Source organism: Lindgomyces ingoldianus (genome assembly GCF_010093535.1).
Source record: "Lindgomyces ingoldianus strain ATCC 200398 unplaced genomic scaffold BDR25scaffold_8, whole genome shotgun sequence".
Classification (NCBI taxonomy): domain Eukaryota; kingdom Fungi; phylum Ascomycota; class Dothideomycetes; order Pleosporales; family Lindgomycetaceae; genus Lindgomyces; species Lindgomyces ingoldianus.
This window is the reverse complement of record NW_022985169.1, coordinates 839025-861245: the sequence shown is the minus strand read 5'-3', so window position 1 is coordinate 861245 and position 22221 is coordinate 839025. Positions and strand designations below refer to the sequence as shown.

At 49.6% G+C, this 22221-nt stretch overlaps 9 protein-coding genes across 9 annotated transcripts; 8 read left to right on the top strand and 1 right to left on the bottom strand.

Moving 5' to 3' along the window:
• Positions 1-475: 475 nt before the first annotated feature.
• On the top strand, positions 476-2130 carry BDR25DRAFT_341043 (uncharacterized protein). The gene is made up of 6 exons (XM_033693571.1): positions 476-558; positions 603-716; positions 769-873; positions 930-1224; positions 1373-1460; positions 1510-2130. The coding sequence occupies exons 1-6, from the start codon at positions 526-528 to the stop codon at positions 2054-2056; spliced, it is 1182 nt and encodes a 393-aa protein (XP_033550605.1). The 5' UTR covers positions 476-525; the 3' UTR covers positions 2057-2130.
• A 2019-nt stretch (positions 2131-4149) lies between these two features.
• BDR25DRAFT_311957 (uncharacterized protein) lies at positions 4150-4678 on the top strand (the record flags this gene model as incomplete). The annotated part of the gene is made up of 2 exons (XM_033691273.1): positions 4150-4212; positions 4361-4678. The coding sequence occupies 2 exons, from the start codon at positions 4150-4152 to the stop codon at positions 4676-4678; spliced, it is 381 nt and encodes a 126-aa protein (XP_033550604.1).
• Positions 4679-5180: 502 nt separating this feature from the next.
• BDR25DRAFT_301884 (uncharacterized protein) lies at positions 5181-5990 on the top strand. Its single transcript, XM_033689676.1, has one exon. It carries the CDS (start codon positions 5211-5213, stop codon positions 5901-5903), a length of 693 nt encoding a protein of 230 aa, XP_033550603.1. The 5' UTR covers positions 5181-5210; the 3' UTR covers positions 5904-5990.
• A 122-nt stretch (positions 5991-6112) lies between these two features.
• Positions 6113-7086, top strand: BDR25DRAFT_281698 (NAD dependent epimerase/dehydratase; the record flags this gene model as incomplete). The annotated part of the gene is made up of 4 exons (XM_033687909.1): positions 6113-6203; positions 6253-6443; positions 6496-6669; positions 6716-7086. The coding sequence occupies 4 exons, from the start codon at positions 6113-6115 to the stop codon at positions 7076-7078; spliced, it is 819 nt and encodes a 272-aa protein (XP_033550602.1). The 3' UTR covers positions 7079-7086.
• A 198-nt stretch (positions 7087-7284) lies between these two features.
• On the top strand, positions 7285-9359 carry BDR25DRAFT_301883 (uncharacterized protein). Its single transcript, XM_033689675.1, has 3 exons — positions 7285-7643; positions 7709-9078; positions 9135-9359. The coding sequence occupies exons 1-3, from the start codon at positions 7480-7482 to the stop codon at positions 9245-9247; spliced, it is 1647 nt and encodes a 548-aa protein (XP_033550601.1). The 5' UTR covers positions 7285-7479; the 3' UTR covers positions 9248-9359.
• A 48-nt stretch (positions 9360-9407) lies between these two features.
• On the top strand, positions 9408-11470 carry BDR25DRAFT_341040 (uncharacterized protein). Its single transcript, XM_033693570.1, has 2 exons — positions 9408-11064; positions 11124-11470. The coding sequence occupies exons 1-2, from the start codon at positions 9667-9669 to the stop codon at positions 11388-11390; spliced, it is 1665 nt and encodes a 554-aa protein (XP_033550600.1). The 5' UTR covers positions 9408-9666; the 3' UTR covers positions 11391-11470.
• Positions 11471-12138: 668 nt separating this feature from the next.
• BDR25DRAFT_217858 (ribonuclease-like protein P complex subunit Pop4) lies at positions 12139-12863 on the bottom strand (the record flags this gene model as incomplete). Its single annotated transcript, XM_033684913.1, has 2 exons — positions 12139-12308; positions 12356-12863. 2 exons carry the CDS (start codon positions 12861-12863, stop codon positions 12139-12141), a joined length of 678 nt encoding a protein of 225 aa, XP_033550599.1.
• Positions 12864-13389: 526 nt separating this feature from the next.
• Positions 13390-18878, top strand: BDR25DRAFT_301881 (ABC transporter). The gene is made up of 4 exons (XM_033689674.1): positions 13390-14493; positions 14545-16317; positions 16371-18065; positions 18118-18878. The coding sequence occupies exons 1-4, from the start codon at positions 13612-13614 to the stop codon at positions 18706-18708; spliced, it is 4941 nt and encodes a 1646-aa protein (XP_033550598.1). The 5' UTR covers positions 13390-13611; the 3' UTR covers positions 18709-18878.
• A 207-nt stretch (positions 18879-19085) lies between these two features.
• Positions 19086-20227, top strand: BDR25DRAFT_301880 (pyridoxamine 5'-phosphate oxidase). Its single transcript, XM_033689673.1, has one exon. The coding sequence runs from the start codon at positions 19271-19273 to the stop codon at positions 20048-20050; it is 780 nt and encodes a 259-aa protein (XP_033550597.1). The 5' UTR covers positions 19086-19270; the 3' UTR covers positions 20051-20227.
• The last annotated feature ends 1994 nt before the right edge of the window (positions 20228-22221 follow it).

Here is a 22221-nt window from a genome sequence, read left to right as displayed (position 1 = left end):
CGTATCCGTCGCCAGGTCTTGTAAACTGTTGAGCAGAGATGGAACTTTCAGGGCGAAGGGCTGCAAGTGCATTCACCCCTTTATCAGTTGGCAAATTCCGTACCTCGGCGATCTCATTAATGCCGATATACTCCAGTGCCTAACCCTCGGGCCCTCCTACAAGCCATGGCACGGCGTTTGCATACCTGTCCCTGGCTGACGCCGGTCCCAATGTTGACAGGTTCCGGTCCGGTGTAACAGATCTTAGGGTTGATCTTCAAAATGTCCCCTGCGGAGGACGGAGGTAATACTATTCTGGATCATAATCAAACCAGGATCCACCTAAGTCATCGCCCCGCCCTCTCCTCTACCTCCCTGCAAGGTTAGCGGTAGGAGGTGTTGCGCGGCTTAAAATGCAAGCCATTGGGTCCTCAGTCTACCTCCTCGAACTCATTCTCTGCTTTTAATATTGACTTCATCTTTCTTATTCGTAGCACTAAGGAGTGCTGAGGCGGCCATCCGCTGTTCGATGTCTACCATTTCAACATGGTTGAAAACCGAGGTCCCGAGTTTCAAGTTGTAAGTGTTCAGCATCACATGCGATCCTTGACTGACAGGCCCAGGTGTGTTCCACATTTGTCGCAATGGCGTTCGTGGCAACCATGCTCCGCATCTACGTGCGTCTTCGGTTGGTGAACGCATTCGGCTGGGACGATACATGGATGGTATTTGCTACCGTAGGCCTACAATTCAATCTCTGTGTAAGAAACATAATGTTGACTTCTTTAGTTGTGTCACATTTTCTTCGCCTCTTCAGCCATTGGAGGCGTTCACTATGGAACCGGACGTCATATGCGAGATCTGACTGAAGAAGGCATCTTTAAGGCACTGAGAGTGAGTTGTACCCATGCACTCCACGCCCACCAATCTAGGCATTAATGAGTGTGTAGTTCTGGTGGCTTTGCTACATTTCTTATTGCTGGACGATGATTGGAGCCAAAATTTCCATCGGTCTTTTTCTCCTGCGAGTCACTGTCAACAAGATGCAACGGTGGATTATATACACCGTTATGGGACTCACAGTACTCACTGGCATCGTTTTCTTTTTCGTTACGCTCTTGCAATGTCGTCCCGTCTCCTACTTTTGGAACAAAAACCAGCCAGGCTCATGCATCAACATCGACGTTATAATTGGCCTCACATATCTTTATAGTGCAATCAGTGCTATTTGCGACTTCACTTTCGGTAGGTTTGAGGCATATATGCTACTTCTCTCGCATTGCATCCATAAGTGCCTATCAAGTTATGTTCAGAATATGGCACGTTGAGAAGGATCTAGAATATGTGTCGCTCCTCCCTTTATACATGTCTGCTAACCGTACGCCGGCTTTAGGTATACTCCCCATGTTTTTGGTTTGGAACCTTAACATGTCGCGAAACGCTAAGATAGCTCTCGTCCCCATTCTGAGTATGGCATGCGTGTGAGTTCAGAATAAACTTTCTCTTCCAATCGTGGCTAAAATTATGTAGTGCAAGCACCGCCGTCATAGTCCGCATGGCATTCGTCATGGACTTTAAGAGCGACGACTTTCTCTACGACACAATCGACATCGCTATCTGGTCCGACATCGAACAAGGCCTTGCGATCACAGCTGGGAGTCTTGCCACCTTACGGCCTCTCTATCGTCTGTTGTGTGAGCGCCTCGGGCTCTCGCGCACCGGCACAAACCCCCTACGGGGTACGTCTGGGAAAGAGACACGGTACGGAAAGCGCTCTGCGTTTAGCGGTAATGATCGTAAGAAGGGCGCTCCTTTTAATCTCGTAACGTTTGCAAGGCATGAAAATGGCCCGGATGAGGAGTATGGGCTTGGGAGTGTGAAGCCGATGCCGCTGCCAGATGGTGATGGTGATGAAGACCTGAGACGAGACGATCGGAAGGGATTTAGCTCCTGGAGGATACAAGCTGGGGACGGGGGGAGTGAAGAAGAATTGCACAAGAAGGTTGATATGAGAGGAATTACGAGGCAGACGGATGTCTTTCTCAATTCCGAATCTGCTCACTGGAATAAAAGCTAGGAGCGCAATATTACATATTGGCGTACAGCTCTTATAACGCCTCGCAGCGCCCAAGGTCAGACCGGGTAAATTACCACTTTCTTGCAATAGATTTCTCCGTTGACGCTTTCTGTCTCTAGTCCCAGTAACAGATTCAGCATATCAAACCCTCCCTTTCCTGATCCATAGATTACCGCTATAGTGTATCATTGGTTGTCACTAATTCCAGGCAATCATCAATGCTAAAGTTTCTGACTTGAATTGTTGAAACGGTGCGGTGTGTATCTTTCTTATACATCACTTCCGGGACTTTTCATTATCGCGTTTAATCTCATTACCATAACCTGTAAGCCATTCGTTCTGGCCCTCCAAGACAGAGAATGTCTCATCGCAGAAACAACTCCTTAATCTCCTCATACACACACCCCGTCGTCAACACCAACTGCGACAATATCCCCTTCTTCTGTTGATTATAGAACCTAGTCGCAATCGTAAAATCGCTCTCACTACTCGACACAAACCCATTACTCCTACAATGAGTCGCCACAGTCAGAACCCCGGCCACATCATGCACTGTCTCTGCCACAGCATTAGCTTTCAAGCTCACATCATCAACGCCCCACATACACAATTGCTGAGGCGTCAGAATCAACAGATGGCGTTGAATATGAGGGGATTCATGTCCCGATGCGGGTAGATGATATCAGCTTGCGTGAGGTCAGAGGCCGAGCTAACATTGAAAGCCGCACACGAAGAAGCAAGAGATTTGTTTAAATAAAGATTCCGAGTTGGGTTATTTCGTAGAGGAAAATGTGTTGAGGGTGTTGGCGTTGATTTTGGTAGAATGCAGTGCCAGTGCGACTATTTGCGTTTCTCAGTACAACCATTTTTTAAGGGGGGTACGAAAGAGTCTGGTTCCTCGTTTCAAGTAATCATCGTTCCCTGATTCTGTACTTTTTTCATGGATAAAGCCACTGCTAATAGTAAGATCTGGTTTCCTTTTGCGTTTCAAATGTTCAAGATTTCTGGAACAGCTTCGGCGAAATTGGAGACTTCGAGGCTTAATTAACAGCCTACAGTTTATGTATTAATGGAACCTCTTGAGGTAATCGTATACCGGCTGAGAAGATGACTGCTGATAGCTACAATGGAATGGGAAACGCCAACACCCTAGCTCTCCCACAGCTAGACTTTATACATTTCTGCTGCTCGATTATTTGGAATTATGCTGGGGAAGGACATTACCCCTCCAAGTGCGGTACCCGTGACTGTCGAAATAGGATTCTTTTAGTTATAACTCGGAAGGGCGACAGCATCGCAATAGTTGTGCCAAAAGACTTGGATTGAGAGCCTTGGAGTGTAAGAAATTAGGATTTATGCAGCAAAAGCCCCTAGTTCGTGATGTTGGCCGCCGGTATCAGCAGAGTAACAGCGCTCCTGCCTTGCCAAGTCATCCCACTCTCAGTAAGCTCGCCAAGCGGTCCGGCAACCAGGCAATCGGGATGTTTGATCCCGAAGTGTGCTGTCGTGTTTTAGCCCGTGAACGTCATGGCTTGCGGCTTAACTGGCGGGCTCCAGCTTTGCGTGTCTAGTAGCTACAGGCAATAGAGGTGTTCAAATATACGCTCAGGTAAGTTCCTGATATGTATAGGTCTATTTCTGTGAACCGTTCCACGCAGGGGAATTTCTATCTTCGATTACCACGATTAAAGGTAACCTGAGTAGTATAACTGCGCCGTCGTTCGTAGTAAGCGAAGAGTCGACTGTTGAACTTCCCCGGTATTGGGCAGATCATCTTTCGTTGTTAGTTGCCCCTGTTCTTGAAGAAAATCCGGAGAAAAGAGCGTTACTAGTTCAAAAATGGTCCTCCAGATCTCTAAAGAATTAGCAATATGCCGGTGGGAAGTCGGAGGACGGTGTGAAGATATCGCTGAACGCATTCTCCGGAGAGCTCATCCTCGGGAGCTTACAGGATGAGGAAGTTATACAAACGAAGCTGGTGTCCAAGAAAGTCAGTCTTTATCCACTAGTCACAGCTCGCTATCTTAGAAGTGTTAGCGTTAAAAGAAGAGGGATACGCCATCTTGCACATAAACCGCTACGATCGGGACTACATGATCCCAGTGCCGAATTTTGAGGTCAAGAGGATTCTAAGTGGAACGCTTTCTTCGGAACTTGTGGGTAGCTACTAGATCACCTTGGCTAGTGGGTTGGTGTCCAAAATCTGATTTGAAGGAATGAGATTCTTGGACGGGGGAACTAAGAATGAGCCTGAAGCTCGAGATTTCGACGCCAAGTCTTCTGAGGATACCTTTGCAGTAAAAGGATCCCGGAACGACAGCTTTGTTGTTCACGGTTCAATATCTCGAGAGAAAATCGAGAAGTCGGAAGTTGAGGCAAAATGAAGACACAAAATCAGAATCGCAAGCTTCTATGAGTAGGATCCTTGGGGATCTCGCAAAGCACGGTGGTGGTGTTACTCACGGTTTAAGTCAGGGTGATATGAAAACCGTCAGTGACAAGAAGTTGGCTGTTGAAGAGAGCCAACAACGCATGTGGAGGGAGGCAGAGATTCGTGGAGAAGAATGGAAAACGCTGTTCTTTCGGAAGAAGACTGACGATGAACCCCTGAACAGTTTGTAGGAGTGACTAAGACGCGGATTCGTGCACAGAAATTTGGAAAGTGAACAAGGATATAGTCAGGAATACATGGAGACCATTCCTTGGGAAGAGAGTGCCTATGGGGTATATGGAAAATGTGAGATCAAATGCGCCGACCGGGCGCATGGGTCGTGGAACGAGCGAGCGAGATGAGATTAGCGGGACCGTACAATGGGGTGAATTGGAAGCAAGGGGTAGAGCAAGAAAGAGAATATAGAAAACGTACAGATTGAAGTGACTTCGGAATCAGCACTCGAGTCACCACCTAAGATATGATGGTCAACTAGTGGTTCTATCAAGCATCAGCTTGAGACGTGGAAGCAAATACCGGAGTTTTCCTATGGTGGCAGAGGTCTGCACGATTAGTAATCAGTGACTAGTTTGGATTAGGTTGAGAGGTACAATAGGGCGTAGCTTTCTAAGGTTGGGTGGGTATGGGATATAAAGGAGTACCCACTTGCATGTCCCTACCCATCCCTATATTCTCATCTGAAGTCACCCAGACATCTTCACCATGTGCCCGCCATTAGCGATTAACCTGCCATTGTCGGAGACACCTGATGTAAAACATGCTCATCTACTAGACTTTGTTCCCCATAGCGAAATCTCGAAGGCCGCTTTCGAACTGGCTTCTCGCCTACTGCCACCGTCCATTTTAAACCATAGCATTCGTGTCTACCTCTACGCCCACTTCCTCACACAGCCCAACTCAATTTACTCTTCGGCTAAGCAAGATCTCCTCTTCGCCGCATGCATTTTGCACGACATTGGGATTGTACCCCAGTACGACGGCCATCAGCGTTTTGAAGTCGAAGGTGCTGATAGCGCAGCGGAGCATTTGCGCAGGTTTGACGTCAAGGAGGGAGACATACATGATGTGTGGGTCGCGATCGCTCTGCATACGAGCCCAGTGATTGCAGAAAGGATTAGCGAGTTAGCGAGAATAGTAAGAGAGGCCGTTTTGATAGACTTTGGGAAGCGGAAGAGTCTGTCATCTGGGAATAGAAATGAGGAGGATTTGATGAAATTGCGAGAAGGGTTTGAAGAAAAATATCCTCGCCTAGGAGTCGAGAAAGTACTTGGAGATGCTGTTGTAGAGCAAGCAGTGAGGCATCCAGAGAAAGCACCACCTGCTTCATGGCCAGGGATTTTGTACCGGGCACATCTGGCAGATCCTGGCTGGGGCGGGGTTAACAGGGCGTTTTAAAATGTCTGGTTGAGAGTTAGTACGCCGAGCTGCATACCCAATTGGGTTAGGTTGCGACGAGCAGCTGGAAGATATATTAACTTGAGGCATACACCAAATCCTCCTTTTGCTTCAAGCGTTCTTACGATTTGTTTTTGGGTTAGATTGCTCTTGGGTAGACTTCAAACGCACCCTCCTTCTTTACGCACTGGAATCAAGAGCAATCGGCCATGGCGAACACGCGACTGATCGACACCCTACCAGTCCACTCTCGAAGGGCGAAAGAACTGCAGGTACTCTGCCTAGGGTTCAGCAGAACAGGTAGACGTGAGTTAGTTGTCTGGAAGTCAGAAACTTAATTGTTTGTCAGGAACACTGTCCTTAAAAAAAGCGCTCATCAAGCTCGGATACCGGCCATATCATATGTCGGAAGCGTTGATAGCCACAATACGACGAGAGCGGCACCTACAACTCTGGGATGAAGCATTGAAGGCAAAGTTTGAAGGCCAAGGCAAGCCTTTCACTCAAGAAGATTTCGATAAGTTCCTTGGGGACTTTGATGTACATGTCACTGCTAATGTATAGTGGGGGTCTCGCTAATCCTAAATTGCAGGTGCTGGAAGACATCCCCAGCATTTTGTTTGCCGACGAGTTCCTGGCCATGTATCCGAACGCAAAAGTGATTCTCACTAATAGGGATGTGACAAGTTGGCTAGCGTCTATGGACAAAACCTTCTCGACGATCTTGACTTGGAAGACACTGCCATTTCTTTGTGCACGAGATCCGGTAAGTTAAGATGCTTTGAACTTGCTCGTGGCTGATGTCGACACAGGTGTTATGGGGCCCTTACGTGAACCTCGTCAACAAGATCATGGCCAAATGGACGAAGGGTGATCCCCGGGATCGCGAAGCTCTTCGTGAGACATTCTTGGAGCACTACCAAAATGTCCGGTCCAGGGTTCCCAAGGAAAAGTTGCTTGAGTTCAAGTCGCAAGACGGATGGGGACCACTGTGCAAGTTCTTGGGAAAGCCAGCACCGGAGGAGCCGTATCCTAGGGCAAATGATGCGCAGTATACTGTGAAGCTCCATAATTACTTGTACTGGGCGACATTGTGGAAGCTGTATTCAAAGCTAGGGGCCGCATTCGGTGTTGGTTGCATAGCTACAGGAGTAGGTTACTGGCTATATGGATGAAGGGTTGGTGCGCGAAAGTCGAGGCGTGCTATTTATTGATGGGGAATCCCTAGATCGAGAATGCAAGAACCGGCCAGACGCGTTCTTACGTGTTTATACCCGTGGCTGAGATGGAAGGGTCTGCGAGCAAGGGTGTAAAAGCCACCTGTCGATCATGATGAAAGCCGAAGCCAAGCCAGAGGAGACACTAATCCCTCGACCACAGACAGCTTCTGGCCGTTTTCTATCTCAACTGCACTCGGAACGCCTTCAATGCGCATGACCATTGGGGGGATCATGAAGTCATGATAGCAATTCTCCCTCGCTGATGCTTGCTCGTGCCGATATTGTGCCTGCATTCCTCTCCACCTTATTAGCCGTGCGTGGGCCTTGCTGCCACGAAACATCGCCCGTCCTCCACGATGAAGCCGACATCGAAGCCGCTGACTAGCCTGTGCTGCTTCTCTGCGCTTCTCCCATGGGTCTTTGCGGGTGTCGACCCTGTTGGTGAGGTGCAGGTGCCGCTGGACCCCACCAAGTACAAGGCAGCGTGTCCAGACTATAAGCTCTATGCTATGCGACAGCAGTACGGAATGCCTTCCAAAATAAACATCAATAATGGACGCGGTCGGCTAATGATGCATTGTCCAGCCCTCCCTATAGCGACGGCCCTCTCGAGCTCCCCTTCCAGCGGCCCTCGAAGCACTGCCGTACCTTCGAATCTCCGCTGGTGGAGAAGGTCATTGATGACATGAACGCGAAGATTGTAGACAAGGACCTCGCGCGCATCTTTGAGAATGCATTCCCGAACACACTCGACACAACGGTCCGATGGCACGTCGACGGCACGCAGAAGAGAAAAAAGGGCTCGAAAAAGTACTGGGACGCCGATGCGTGGAAGGGACCCCAGAGCTTCATCGTCACCGGAGATATCAACGCCGAGTGGCTGCGAGACTCGACTAACCAGCTTGCCCAGTACCAGCTCCTAGCGAAGAAGGACAGGGAGATCCACAACCTAATCCTCGGCGCAATAAACACACAAGCCGAGTATGTTATCGGGTCCCCGTACTGCAACGCCTTTCAGCCGCCTGCGCCGAGTGGTCTCCAGCCGACATACCAGGGTGACGGTGACGAGGTGCATCCGGCGATTGAACCGTCTTTTGTGTTCGAGTGCAAGTACGAGCTGGACTCGCTGGCCCACTTCCTCTCCTTGACGAATCAGTTCTATAACCATACCAGTTCCACCGAGTTCTTGACGCCTCGCTGGCTTCTGGCCTTGGACACTTTGATGAAGGTCCTCAAAGCCCAGTCCAGGCCCACGTTCGATAACGAGACTGGCTCGTATGAGCGCAACGAGTACACTTTCCAACGCCGCACGAACACTGGGACTGAAACATTGAACCTTGGGGGGGTCGGCAACCCTCTCAATAGCGGTACTGGGCTCGTCCGTAGCGCATTCCGCCCGAGCGACGATGCCACTATCCTCGGATATTTCATCCCTGCCAACGCGATGATGAGCGTCGAGCTCAAGCGTTCTGCAGCCATGCTCGAGAAGGCGGGCAAGAAGAAACTCGCTACCACTCTCCGCGCCAAAGGAGAAGAGATAGAAGCAGGCATCTGGGAACACGGCGTCATCCACCACAAGAAATACGGCGATGTCTTCGCTTTCGAAGTCGACGGCTACGGCTCCTCGATCCTCATGGATGACGCTAACCTTCCGTCTCTGCTCGCACTTCCTCTCCTTGGTTTCGTCAACAGCGACAATAAGGTTTACAAGAACACCCGAACAATGATTCTCCAGAAGCATGGGAACCCGTACTACCTAACCGGCGTAGAATTCCACGGCATTGGAGGTCCACATGTTGGCCTTTTGCATGCATGGCCAATGAGCGTGTTGGTGCAGGCTATGACAAGTGAAAGCGATGACGAGATTACGAATTGTTTGGGCTTAGTGAAAAATGTCAGTCGCAACGGACTCATTCATGAGAGCATCGGCGTCGATTATGCGAGGGATTATACTCGTAGGTCTTTCTGATTCCTAGACACCGTGTGACGCTGCTAATGAAGTGATGTCCAGGCAGCTGGTTCGCATGGGCGAATTCTGTGTTTGCACAGACGATTCTAGATCTGGCGCTGCGGAAACCACATCTTCTCTTTGGTGAGGGCGCGGAACCTTATATACTTGGATGATGGAAAGGATGTATTTTGATAGGTTCTTTGACCACTTCATTCAGATGCAGAATTGCCACTACTGCGAGACGTTCTGTGATAGCTATGTGGGGCGCCCCGATTAGTAAAGCAGGCATCACCGAAAGTGCAGAATCACGTACGTCCTTCGTTAACCACTTCACACTCTCAGTAGTATGCAATTCCCTCGCTGTGCCATCAGAATAAAGGCACGATTAGCCCCCACAGGTGCATTCCTGTCACTGGCACAACGGGTTTCTTGCCCAACCACATCATTTGCTGGATCCGCTCACCGCGTCACACCCAAGGCAGCAGTGTGCACGAAGCCCCATCAGTATTGTCACCACACACACTACATAAATGAATGAATATCTAACCCTGGACCTCAACGAAGTATCGTGCCATTACGATTGACGCGCCAAATGGCTTCACTTCAAAAAGGCTTCATTATTTCAAACAATGCGGTAATCCCCAAAAATTTTGATGCACCTAGAGCTAGTAAGATCACTAGCACGGGAGAAGATTTTACTGAAGGCGACTTGTATATCACGATTGCGGAGCCTAAGCATGTGGAATTGCTGGCGAAGCATGTGCTGGCGAGGCCGGAATGGCATCGGAGGATTCGGAGGCTGTATCTTAGGATGGAGGAACCGGACAGCGAAGAAGAAGGAGAGGAGGAGGATGAATATGGAGGCGAGGACGCAGGAATGGAGAGTCAAGCTGCTGAGAGATTGGACGAGGATGGGAAATCCGTCGGTTCTTTAGCGTCGAAGAACAGCGATGAGCAACCAGAGCCTGGTGCTTCGAATGTCCCTGAAATTGCCGATGACCGCACGTCTCAGCTCTGTTCACACATCACCCAGATCCTAGATGCCATCGAGAATGCTGGAGGTTCACTGGAAGAATTCGCCTGGGACCAACAAACTTGGTGGGGCAGCGAGGGCACCCGCCCACCCGCCTTCTGGACCGCACTATGGAAGCATGCACGGACGTTGCAGACGTTGATACTGGGCTTTTATACGCACGAAGTCCACCAGGTGGCGCCGCCTCAGGTCCATTTCCCAGCCCTGCGTGTCCTAAGAATTGATTGTACGACGGCGCATGGAGACAAAGGAGATGCAGTTGAGGCGCTGTTGAAATCGAGTCCGGGTCTGGAGATGCTGGAATTCGAGTATCCGGGGTGTGATTTGGACACTTGCCAGATTCAGAATATCACGTGGGACTACAACTTCCCTTCACTGCGGGAACTTTCTGTCCGCGGGTACGATTTCAATGCTGAGGCTTTTGCTGGGTTTCTTACAAGGAATGAGAATATTGAGGTGCTAAAGGATGCAATTGATGGGTATGGCAACGATGACTGGGATAAGAAGGCAGAATTACCGACGCATGCGCTGCCAAAGTTGAAGAAGCTGTACGTCTCTGGGATGTCTCCTAATCGAAGCCTGGGAGGGTGGTTCAATGAGGAGGCTTCAAGGCCGATTGCACATTTAGCGCTAGATGGGTGGGGAGCCGCACGATTCGAAGAGATTAAGAGGGGAAAGGGGACGTTGAAGTGCTTGGAGTTTCATCGGGGTGGTACGGATTGGCGGCCTAGGGAGATTGATAGTAGTGACAAGGGCGAGGATGCGGCTGGAGATGACGCAAAGGTCAAGAAAGCAGCAGAGAAGGAGTTGAACTTTCTGCCTAAAGCTGTCAAAGAGCTGTTGCCTGAGCTAGCGGAGCTTAAAGAACTAGGTGTGAGCCTGGAGATGGGACATATTTCCATTTCGAATGGTCATGGAGGATGGTGTACACCCGACCCCATGAATGTGGACGACTTGGTAAGCTCCCTTCATCCCCGACACATGTGAAACTTGCTTAGCTGACAACATACACGTAGAAAACCATAATCTCTATTCTCCCACCTCACACTCAAATCCGCGCCCTCCGCCTCTGGGACGATCGAGCAGAGAACCTACCTGGAGATGTACTTAATGACTTCCTGAGCGTGCCGGAGAGCTTGGAGTATCTAGGATGGGAAGGCAAAGAGAAGCTTTTGTATCGGCTCGAGAGGGTAGGTGGAAAGATCAGGGCAGTAGAGTGTGAGCCATTGAGGGTAAGAGCTACAGAAGGAGCCTGGAGTGAGGGACGAATTCTAGATTACTGATGGGTGTGGATATGGTGAAAAATTTAAGTATCGCAGAAGTTTATGATAACTCTACTCTGGCTGTATGAAATAAAAACTCCACTTCCTGTCTATCAAGTAATCTTGCTTGAAAGAGTATGGACTCGCATTTCTTGCAGTTGGGCGATGCCTGAATAATCTGCTAATTCGCTGATTTCAGCTTAGTGCTAGCTCCACGCATTTCTATCAATTTACTTTGAAATACGGCATGGAGGGAGTTGGTGAGGAAATTCCGAATCCCAAAACGCAAATAGAGTCGAAATAGGTTTCAGCAGGGTTAAATTAGACGGCTGGGCTGAAAGGCTCTCAAGTTGAATGGGATACGGTTAGCAGGATCCGAACGTATAATGGTTTGTACTGGCTGACACAGGAGCTGAGAAGGCGCGCTAAAACGCCCCCCTTTCTGCTCAGAGCCCCATCTACTATCGAGCTCGCTATAGATGCATGCTGTGAAGATGGTTATCTGGCAGAAACACTCACGTTCGGAGATGCCTGGTACAAGGTCTTCATGTATAGTTGGGTGAGACAGGTGCGAGTGTTTTGGAGCTCCAGAGGGGGACAAGGCTGAGACCTGAGGCACTGATTATTTCCCTAAAATTATATTCGGGGCAAACTGCTTCAGCCTCAGGAATAACAAGGGCAAACCCTTTTCCAGCACAATGGGTATCAGATGTTTCAATTCTAGCAACGTTGCTGGGCGTTGCTGAGCGTTGGCTTTGTGTGTACTGCCTTATATATCTGGCTGAAAGTGCATCTTCCACTTCTTGTTCGCTCTCTCGGGCGCCCTGTTCTGGAACTGCTCCCCGAGGATTTCAAAGGCCAAGGGCTTTGGCTCTTGTTCAGTCTCAACGGCCGGGAGAGGAATCTCAAAGCGAAATGTGGTGTGTTCTTTGGGTACAGCTGAACAAGTCAGCAAGAGTGTTCAAGTCAGACAGATGTGGACTGACACTTTATGACGTTCCCTTTGGTGATGATGTCGAACACAAACTTGGTGTCGCGAACGACGATGCCTTTGATGCCCACGCGGCTCACGCATCTACTCCTCACGACCTCGAGCATGGCGCCGTGCATGTCGGCGCTGGCGAGAATCTGGCCTGCAGACGCAGCGCTCACGCATGCCTTCCTCTCCAGGCCCAGTATTTCTCTCATGTACGACAACCACAGATTGTGCAACGGCGCATAGATGTCATATTTAGTCTGCTCTTTGGGGATCTCGAGGAGGCCCAGTTGTCTCTTCTGGGCGGCAGAGAGGGGCTGAGGTTTAAGGGAGCTGCGCTTCTTGGCGCGCGTATTGCGCTGTGCCTGGGTGCGGCGGCGGAGAGCGCGAGCGGAGGGTTCAGGGGAGGAAGGGCGGAGGAGGAGGGGTTTCTGGACCACTCGTTCGTTGAAGATGTGCTCGGCGGTGTCTGGAGTGTGGGCTCGGCGTAGGAGCACGTGGGCCAGGTTGGTGGCCATGGTCTGCAGAACGAGGCAGATACGTTTCAGTGCGCCGTTGAGACGTGCAACCGTAGCCGCTGTCTGACGCGTCAAGCTGCAGGCGATGCTGGCTAAACGCAACCACAAGATCCGGTGAACAAGAAAAGAGAGTGCGGAGTTTGGGAGCTGCTCGCTTGTTAAAATAGGAATAGTTTGCGAAGCTTGGGCCTTTCGGGATCTCAATCTCAGCCCTGCCCAGCATCGAAACCCACCATCCTCTCTAGGGGCTTTTCCTCCCCATTTTTTGCATCCACCCTCTGGACGCTCCAGAATTGTCGATTGTCAACACTTTCAGCCTTCAGTCGCCATCTTCTTTGCTGCGCCGTCATGGCCAGAAAGATGAGCCCACACGCGCCTTCAAGCTTCGTGGCTCGCATCTCGTCACGCGATATTGCTGAACGCCTCTATTCACCTGTTCTCGTGTTCATTCGCTTCATTCGCCTGGCTGTCTTCCTGCATGGCCTGCCCAGAGCGCCACCCCAAGACCCCCCTTGCAAAGGATACGAGGGGCTGCAAGGCAGAACATCAGGCTTCGTCCTCATCACCTCACACCCAAACAATATCACAGCCTCCATTGTCGTAATTCGCATTCCCGTTTGCCTCTTGCATCAATCTAAATGAAGGACAGAGTAGAACTCCTTTAATTCTTTTGCACGCTCCTTGGAGTTCTCTACACCTTTTATTATGTGCTAGTGTTGCATTTTGCTTCTCTTGAAACACCTTCACTATGGCTGCCTCAATGTTGCTACGCCAGATCAAAACGCTTGCGTGGAAGGACCTGCTTCTGGTCCTGAACCGCAAGCGGAGATATTCGACATACTGGCGTGCTTTCAACATCCCTATCATCCTAGCCATCTATATGGCCTTTATCATTCGCGTCTACTGGCCCACCGAGACTTACGGTATTGGAACCCCTAGCGTGGTAAGACCATTATCAGATGCAATCGCCGAGGCCATGGGCAATCGGAGGACGCTAGCACTGTGCAATTATGGAAGCTCTGGAAGCCAAGGCGAGATCCAGAAAGTCATCGATATCGTCGCTGCATCAGCCAGGGGAAATCGCGGCCAGGTGGTGGAGATCTTGCGCAACCCTGACGATCTCCTCACCCTCTGTAAAAGCTCCTTGTCCGGCGTCACGAAGTGCTATGGAGCTGCAGAGTTCTATTCGTCTCCAACCGAAGGTGGCATCTGGAACTACACTCTCCGCGTAGATGGAGCTCTTGGTTACAAAATCAACGTCAAGAACAATAAGAATGACGCCGAAATCTTTCCAATGCCGCTTCAGCGTGCCATCGATACAGCCATCGCTAACGTCAGTTCTGCGAGCGGGGCCAAACCCCTTCCTTCCGTAAAGGAGTATCCGTTCACCTCAAAGACGCAGAAACAATGGGACGACTCCGTCGTCACCTCAATCCAGAACGCTAACACAAAATACATCGCGATCGTTTGGTACATTGGCTTCATTGGGCTTTGCTACCAGCTTGTGGGTGTAATGGCGAGGGAGAGGGAACAAGGCATGGCGGACCTTCTCGAATCGATGATGCCGAATGTGGCAAGGTGGCAACCCCAACTTGCCCGCCTCATGGGCCACTGGGTCGCTTTCACGATTGTAAGTATTGATGGTTCCTCTATTGCCATATCTCTAATTTCATCTCCCTAGGTCTATTTCCCCTCGTGGATCGTCATGGCGATAATCATGAAAGCTGGCCTCTTTCCCAAGACAAACGCAGGCATCCTGGTCATCTTCAATATACTCACCGGAATTTCGTTGAATTCGTTCTCAATCCTAGGGGCGGCCTTCTTCAAGAGGGCCCAACTGAGTGGTATCTCGGTTGTGGTTGTGGCGATCGTCCTTGGCATAGGCGCCCAAATATCAGCAAAGACTATCTCGACGGGTGCCGTCGCCATTCTGGGCCTCCTTTTCACGCCAATGACCTTCGTGTATTTCATGATCTTCTTGTCTCGACATGAGCACAAGCAGATGGTGCCGAACCTACTCAAAGCGGCACCGGATGCGACCTGGAGGCTGCCGGGACTGGTGTTCTGGCTCTTCATGCTCATCCAAGTCTTGGCCTACCCGGTCCTTGGTGCCCTACTTGAGCGGTGGTTCTATAGGACAGCGTCCCAGGGAAGGAAGATAAGCTATACCGATACCGCACATCCTGTAGTTTTGAATAACTTCACTAAGCGGTACTATCCCAACTGGTTTTTAGCAGCGCTTGGCTTCAAGAAAAGAGTTGTTCATGCTGTAACGGATTTATCTTTGGCACCAATGAAAGGCCAGATCATGGTCTTGGTTGGCGCAAATGGATGTGGAAAGTCAACGACCCTGAACGCTATCGCAGGTCTTGGGGATGTAACTACGGGCTCTATCACAGTCTCTGGATCTGGAGGCATTGGAATTTGCCCGCAGAAGAACGTCTTGTGGGAGTTCCTGACAGTAGAACAGCATGCCAGGATCTTCAATCGAATCAAGTCCAACACGCTCAGCCCAACCACTGACGCCGAACTCAGCAAACTTATCTACGACTGTGGGCTAACCCATAAGATTAAATCTTATGCACAGACTCTTTCGGGCGGCCAGCAACGGAAGCTTCAGCTCATCATGATGCTGACAGGAGGAAGCCAAGTTTGCTGTGTCGATGAAGTCTCGGGAGGACTTGATCCATTGAGCAGAAGAAAGATTTGGGATATTCTTCTCGCCGAACGGGGAACCCGAACCTTCGTCTTAACAACGCACTTCCTGGACGAAGCCGAATTCCTTGCGGATCACATGGTTATAATGTCAAAAGGGACGTTGAAAGCTGAAGGATCCGTGTCTGAAATAAAGAGCAAGCTCGGCCAGGGCTACCGGTTCCACCTATTACGTGGTTCAGGCTATGGGGACTTACCTGATTTCGATGAGTTGTTTTCGGGCTACGCTAAGGAGAGCTTCTTTGATCAAGAGGTGATTCTCGTGCCCGACGCCCGTCGCGCTATGGAAATCATCAAAGAGCTAGAAAGGCGCCAGATTACGAAATACCAAGTCACAGGTCCAACTATCGAGGAAGTCTTCATGACACTAGCTGAGGACCCCGATGCAGTACTTCCTTCAGATGCCTCACAAACGTCGGGTGACTCAGCTACCGTGCAGGCTCATCGTCAGGAGCAAGAGAAGCAGACTGCCGAGCCCCCTAGTGACCAGGCTGCAGAGGCCTTGATGACTGGGAGAGCTATTAGCTTTCTGCACCAGGCCTTCATTTTGTTTTTGAAGCGTTTAACGATCCTTCAAAGAAATTATCTGCCTTACGCTTCAGCCTTTCTTATCCCGATCATCGCGACAGCCTGTATCTCTGTTCTCCTGCACAACAAGAAATACCCGGGTTGTCAGCCTCATCAGCAGGTTCAGGAAACAGATCTCGAGACACTGTCCCAGAAAATGGACTATAAGCCTGTAAGTCAATCTATTGTTTCTCATTTTGAAATATCTCATTCTAACATTTGAAGCTTCTCGTCGTTGGACCAACGAGTGCCCTACAAAACGTGAACCTGACTCTCTTTCAATCTATGTTACCTGTTCAATTTGGCAATGCAAGCGCTTCTGAGACAGCCCTGTTCGACTATATCAAACTTGTCGATACTCTAGATGACTTTAATGCGTACATTAAGGCGAACTTTAGTACGGTTACACCTGGTGGATTCTTCCTTGGCGACGAGCCCATCTTCAGCTTTTACTCCAACCTTGGCTTCCTCGGTCTTTACTCGTCTATATTTATGCAGAACGCAGTTGACATGCTGCTTACGAATACGACCATCTCAACCAATTTCCGATCTTTCAACTACCCATGGCCGGAAGATGCGACCAATCAGATCCAATTTATATTTTATTTCGGCTTAATTATGGCGTGCTATCCTGCATTCTTCGCTCTTTATCCCACAGTTGAACGGCTTCGCAAGATTCGGGCGCTTGAGTACAACAACGGGGCGCGTCCTCTCCCGCTTTGGCTGGCCTACACCGCTTTTGACTGGTTTAACATACTGATCACGAGCGTCATCATTACAATCATTTTGGCAGCTTCGACTGCGAACAACTGGTGGAATATCTCGTACCTCTTTGTGGTCCTATTCCTCTACGGATTGGCTGCTCTCTTATGGTCATACATGATTGCAAAATTCGCTAAGTCTCAGCTAGCCGCGTTTGCAATCGCTGCTGGATCCCAGGCCTTCATGCTCCTCATGTATTTCACTGGAGTAATGAACATCCAGACTCGTGTTCAGGCCCATAAAGTCAACGATGACCTCGCGCTGTTCAATTACACCTTCAACCTAATAACACCAATTGGAAACCTGACAAGAGCATTGATTGTAGCCATGAACATGTTTTCCGCACTCTGTCGCGGCAGCCCTCCGCACATGGCAAGCTATCCTGGGGAGTTTAGTCTATACGGCGCTCCTATCTTATATCTACTAGGACAATCTCTCGTTATGTTCGGGATCCTCATGATAGCAGATCACGGTTGGGCTACACATTGGTTTAAGAGAGCAGCAAAAACACGGGACGCGGAGGATCAGATCACTAGAGAGAAGGAAGTCTCCGAGGAGATTGAGCGGGTTGCGCATGCCACTGATGGTCTTCGCGTTCAACACCTTACGAGGTCTTTCAAATCTCGCCGCTATGGGAAGATTACTCCTGTCGACGATCTTACATTCGGTGTTCAGAAAGGGGAGGTTTTCGCAGTTGTTGGTCCCAATGGTGCAGGCAAATCAACTACAATCAACATGATCCGTGGCGAAATCCAGCCTACTCAAAGCGGAGGTGAGATCCACCTCGGAGATATTGATGTCCGCAAGGATAGACGCGTTGCCCGCTCTCGGCTTGGTGTGTGTCCACAATTCGATGCCGTCGACCAGATGACGGTTCTCGAACATCTTGAATTCTACGCTGGAGTGAGAGGTGTCTCTGATGCTAAGCGCAATGCACGGCAAATTGTAAAAGCCGTCGGGCTCGAGAAATTTGCAAAGACCATGGGGTCAAAGCTGTCAGGCGGTAACAAGAGAAAGCTTAGTTTGGGTATTGCTCTCATCGGAAATCCAGAGCTTGTCTTGTTGGACGAGCCTAGCAGCGGTATGGATCCGCTTGCGAAGAGAACCATGTGGAAGACACTGGCACAATTTAAGACCGGGCGGAGTGTTTTGCTCACGGTACGTACCCTATGCCTTCTCTTCTAGTGAGCCACCACTAACCATTGGCCAGACCCACTCGATGGAGGAAGCAGACCATCTTGCAAATCGCGTCGGTGTTATGGCCAAGACTTTACTCGATGTTGGTACCACAGCGCACCTGCGAGAGAAGCATGGCTATGGCTTTCACATCCAACTCATCTGCGAGTCCGCACCACATAGCACACAGGATGAAATGAATACTGTTAAGCAGTGGGTCGAGGAGCACCTCCCAGGCGCGCAACTGGAGGGTATGCCATACCATGGACAGCTTCGCTTCAACATTCCATCCCATATCGCCGCCGATGGAACAGCCAAGCCCTCAGACAGCAAAGACGAAGTCACCAAAGATGAAGTCACTGTTGGCAACCTGTTCCTCTTGCTCGAAGAGAATAAGAACAAGTTGGGGTTAGAATTTTACTCCGTTTCTCCATCCACCTTTGATGAAGTTTTCCTGAGAGTCGTAGAGAAACATAATGTGGGCGAGGAAGATTATTCAAGGAAGAAGAAAGGTCTTAAATATTACATCGAGCGGTGGTTTGGGAAGAAGAGCAGGGAGCAGAGCGGACAAGGTGAGCAGGCACAGCAAGCACAGCAGGTACAGCAGGTACAGCAGGCACAGTAGGCACAGTAGGCACAGTAGGCACAGTAGGCACAGTAGGCACAGTAGGCACAGTAGGCACAGTAGGCACAAGTTGTCTCTTGATTATTCGCAATTTGTAACATAGATCTGGCCTCTTACGGGTAGCGGTTTTAGTGGTGTTCCACTACGTGTATGCATCTCAAATCCGGCATCTCTATTTCTAGCAATGAGCCATTTTTTTAAGGCACCTGCACACAGCCGCAAAAGAAACAACCAGAGTGGGTGGCTTCTACGCCTCTGGGGCTGCTGAAATCACGATCCGTATCACAAGGCACGCTAAGATTTCATCACCCCACTTGCGTCATGCCAATTGCCCCTCATTCACCGCATCTTTTGCATCTTTCAACCCCCCTGCATGCCCCGGATCAATCTCAATATCGAATCTTCTCGTGGCGACCACGTGCCAGATCGTGGAGCATAAATACCTGCAATAGTTCGGAGCCCTGTCATGCACATCCGCCTATCATCCAAACTATTCTTTAGAACAATCTTAAGTATCAGCAATTGTCATACCTGCCAATCCAATCCAAGACGACTGTACGGCATGTTATACTCTGCCAAAAACACCGTGCTCCGTCGCGAACCCGAATCCTCTTCCACATCCGCATCTGGCATTTCCACGCCCTCAAACTCCAAGCGCATCTTCGCACCTACAGGCGGCTCTGACACGCCCGGAAAAGCAATCCAGTATTCCAATGGTACCCTTGAACTCTCCGATCTCTCAGCTTCTCCGCTAGACCAATTCCACGCTTGGTTTGACGCCGCCAAGGCTGCCGAGGTGTACCAACCGGAAACTGTGACACTGGCTACTGCATCCCTACCCGATGGCAAAGTAAGCGCAAGAATCGTGTTTATGAAAGAGCTAGATGAGCGAGGGTTCGTGGTGTATTCCAATTGGGACACGAGTCGCAAGGCCGCCGATGTGCGGTCGAATCCCCAGGCTGCATTGACGTTCTGGTGGCACGAGGTCGAGCGCCAGGTTCGAGTCGAGGGACGTGTGGAGCGCATGAGCGATGAGGAAGGCCAAGTTTACTATGATACGAGGATTCGCGGCAGTCGGATTGGAGCATGGGCAAGTCCACAGAGCCAGGTGTTGGATGGGCGCGAGGAGCTGGAGAAGAGGGTTAGAGATGTGGAGGCGAGGTTTGAGAAGGAGGAGAAGATCCCGATTCCAGGGTTTTGGGGTGGATTGAGGGTTTTGCCGGAGGTAGTGGAGTTTTGGCAGGGGAGGGAGAGTAGGTTGCATGATCGGTTTAGGTATACGAGGGTTGACGGGGAGGAAGGAGGGGATGGGGAGTGGAGAATTGAGAGGTTGAGTCCTTAGTAAGGGAGTTTGTAAGAAAAAAGGACCTTGGGGGTGTCCCCTTGGAAGCATGCATGATTTGGAGTTCGACAAGACTAGAACTCCCCAGAGCAAAAAGTGTTTTTCCAACAAAATGTTTTCTTTTTGGGCAATTTTCAATCATATATCAATACAAAGTAGTACCTTAATCAAGCTCCGGAAGTTTGCCTATCTTCGCCATGTCTGGATCTCATTCCTTGCTACTGTCCCTGAACCTTAACTATTTTTTCCAAATCCTCAAAGATCTCTTTAACAACCTTCTGAAAGAGCTCCAAAGTCTCCTTTATCTGATCATCTATGTCCTGAAGCCCCACCTGGGTTACCCCTTCTTCTGCCCATTGATGCCGCCTTGCTATGAACTCCTCAATCACTATGAGCTTGGTGTCGACGTGTTCAACTGTGATTGATGTGGCTCTTGTGGTATAAGTCAAAAGCCATTCCAAAGATTCTTCGAGTTCTTTCCGCATGTTTCCGACAGGGTGGGCAAGCTTAGAAACCGTCGCTGTTGCGATACCTTCCCTGTCGGGTTGGAGTTTGTCGAGTTTGTCGAGGTGGAGTCGAATCTTGGTGATTAGGTCCATAACTTTGCTTTGAGTGCCGCTTGTGGCCACCGTGAAGTCTTGTTGTATTGAGGACTTGATGGAGTCTCGCGGCGCTAGGTGGACAGTTGGTGGAGGGGGAGGTTCGTGGCTGTGGAAAGAGAGTGGAGGGGAGTGGCTTCGTGTTGGAGGGACGCGTCGAGGAGGATTTTAGGGCTTAAGGGCTTAAAGATAGCCTAGAAGAGGAGCGTTATTGACGTGGAACCCACATGTGAAAGTACCTTCGTACCTAGGTATCGATACCAAGTATAAACCTCAATATTGCAATAGAAAAAAGAGATACGTTGGCTGAGAAAGGCCCAAATAAAATAGTGATGTGTAGTATATTTTTTCTTACTCGGGGTTCCGTGTATTGTGTAACCATTCGCTCCACACCAACGCTGAACTCATATCACCGATCGAATCTCCTGAGATTGAAGACTTGTGGTGACAAGGACCGGTTTTCGATATCATAGCGGCGAACCCTTGCCCAGACCAAGTTATTCTGCAATCATCTTCGAGAACTTCGAAGATGCTCTGTCCCCACACATCCCTTTTGCCCCTGCGAGAGATTGGTTTGGAGATTTCTTTCCAGTCAGGTTATCTTATTGTAGCTTTTCATTCCCACATATCCGTGTTTGGAGCTTCAAACCTTTCTCACTCGCCTCGGCATGCTTGCTGATGTAAGACCCTACGACCTCCCGACCCTCAAGCAGTTTCTTCTCAGCCTTATTTCCCCATTGGTTACTTCTGTTTCAGCTTCTATTTTCGTTTCATTGGTTTTCCTTTCTCCTGTGGCCTCCGATCGAGATTCTTGGGCTTGCTTCCAAAGTCTATATTGTCATTCTCTTCCTTTTCAAGCCCTATCATCATACCTGGATTCTCTAACATCGTGTGCTCTAGCGTTTTTCATACCTTATCCCTTTCTTCTTCTACTTGCCCGAACTCGGCTTTTTCTCGCCCTTCGTCCCGGACTATGTTCTATTCTTTTAATGTATTCTCCCTAGCAATTTCAAGGCGCCAGCATATCCCATCAAATTCCTCAGCCAGATTTTTGATCTCAATCTCTGGGTCTACTTGTTCTCACTCATATTCCTGGAGGACACTTTTCGTCTACAATTTATTAGCCTTTACCTCCAGCAAATGAGAGCCCCTGTGGAGAGGACTTTGAAAACTGAGGAATACTTCGTCGAAGAGGGCATTGGAATATTATACAAGAGATTTTAGGTGAGAGACGGGCTGACTGCCGCTCGAAGCATACATATAAGTGTAATAGTCGAGGAATGCCAGATTTGGAGTGACTTTTGTATATCAAACCCGGCAGCTACAGCTGATGAAATGGAGAACTTCTAATTTGCTGGTATGGTAAAATGTGAGGCAACATAAAAGAAAAGTGAGGCTCTCAGTCACATTTGGTAAAGCACAATTTAGCCAATTACGGAGGCACTCTTCAGAGACAACCTCGAGGCCGGCAAAATTTTGGTATGATGTGACTGATTAAATGGTAGCTCGTCGTTTCCGCGTCACGCATCCCCGTTATATCCTGAGGCCGCGCAGAGCCCCTAACTGTTTCAT

What these genes read in the sequence shown, in the direction of transcription:
- BDR25DRAFT_341043 (XM_033693571.1), top strand. Translation starts at nt 526, where the DNA reads ATGGTTGAAAACCGAGGTCCCGAGTTTCAAGTT. An exon ending in GCATCTTTAAGGCACTGAGA is followed by an intron (nt 874 to 929) that starts GTGAGTTGTACC and finishes ATGAGTGTGTAG; the next exon opens with TTCTGGTGGCTTTGCTACAT. An exon ending in TATTTGCGACTTCACTTTCG is followed by an intron (nt 1,225 to 1,372) that starts GTAGGTTTGAGG and finishes CGCCGGCTTTAG; the next exon opens with GTATACTCCCCATGTTTTTG.
- BDR25DRAFT_301884 (XM_033689676.1), top strand. Translation starts at nt 5,211, where the DNA reads ATGTGCCCGCCATTAGCGATTAACCTGCCATTGTCGGAGACACCTGAT.
- BDR25DRAFT_301883 (XM_033689675.1), top strand. Translation starts at nt 7,480, where the DNA reads ATGAAGCCGACATCGAAGCCGCTGACTAGCCTGTGCTGCTTCTCTGCG. An exon ending in CTCTATGCTATGCGACAGCA is followed by an intron (nt 7,644 to 7,708) that starts GTACGGAATGCC and finishes TGCATTGTCCAG; the next exon opens with CCCTCCCTATAGCGACGGCC. An exon ending in TTATGCGAGGGATTATACTC is followed by an intron (nt 9,079 to 9,134) that starts GTAGGTCTTTCT and finishes AGTGATGTCCAG; the next exon opens with GCAGCTGGTTCGCATGGGCG.
- BDR25DRAFT_341040 (XM_033693570.1), top strand. Translation starts at nt 9,667, where the DNA reads ATGGCTTCACTTCAAAAAGGCTTCATTATTTCAAACAATGCGGTAATC. An exon ending in CCATGAATGTGGACGACTTG is followed by an intron (nt 11,065 to 11,123) that starts GTAAGCTCCCTT and finishes ACATACACGTAG; the next exon opens with AAAACCATAATCTCTATTCT.
- BDR25DRAFT_301881 (XM_033689674.1), top strand. Translation starts at nt 13,612, where the DNA reads ATGGCTGCCTCAATGTTGCTACGCCAGATCAAAACGCTTGCGTGGAAG. An exon ending in AGAAAATGGACTATAAGCCT is followed by an intron (nt 16,318 to 16,370) that starts GTAAGTCAATCT and finishes TAACATTTGAAG; the next exon opens with CTTCTCGTCGTTGGACCAAC. An exon ending in GGCGGAGTGTTTTGCTCACG is followed by an intron (nt 18,066 to 18,117) that starts GTACGTACCCTA and finishes ACCATTGGCCAG; the next exon opens with ACCCACTCGATGGAGGAAGC.
- BDR25DRAFT_301880 (XM_033689673.1), top strand. Translation starts at nt 19,271, where the DNA reads ATGTTATACTCTGCCAAAAACACCGTGCTCCGTCGCGAACCCGAATCC.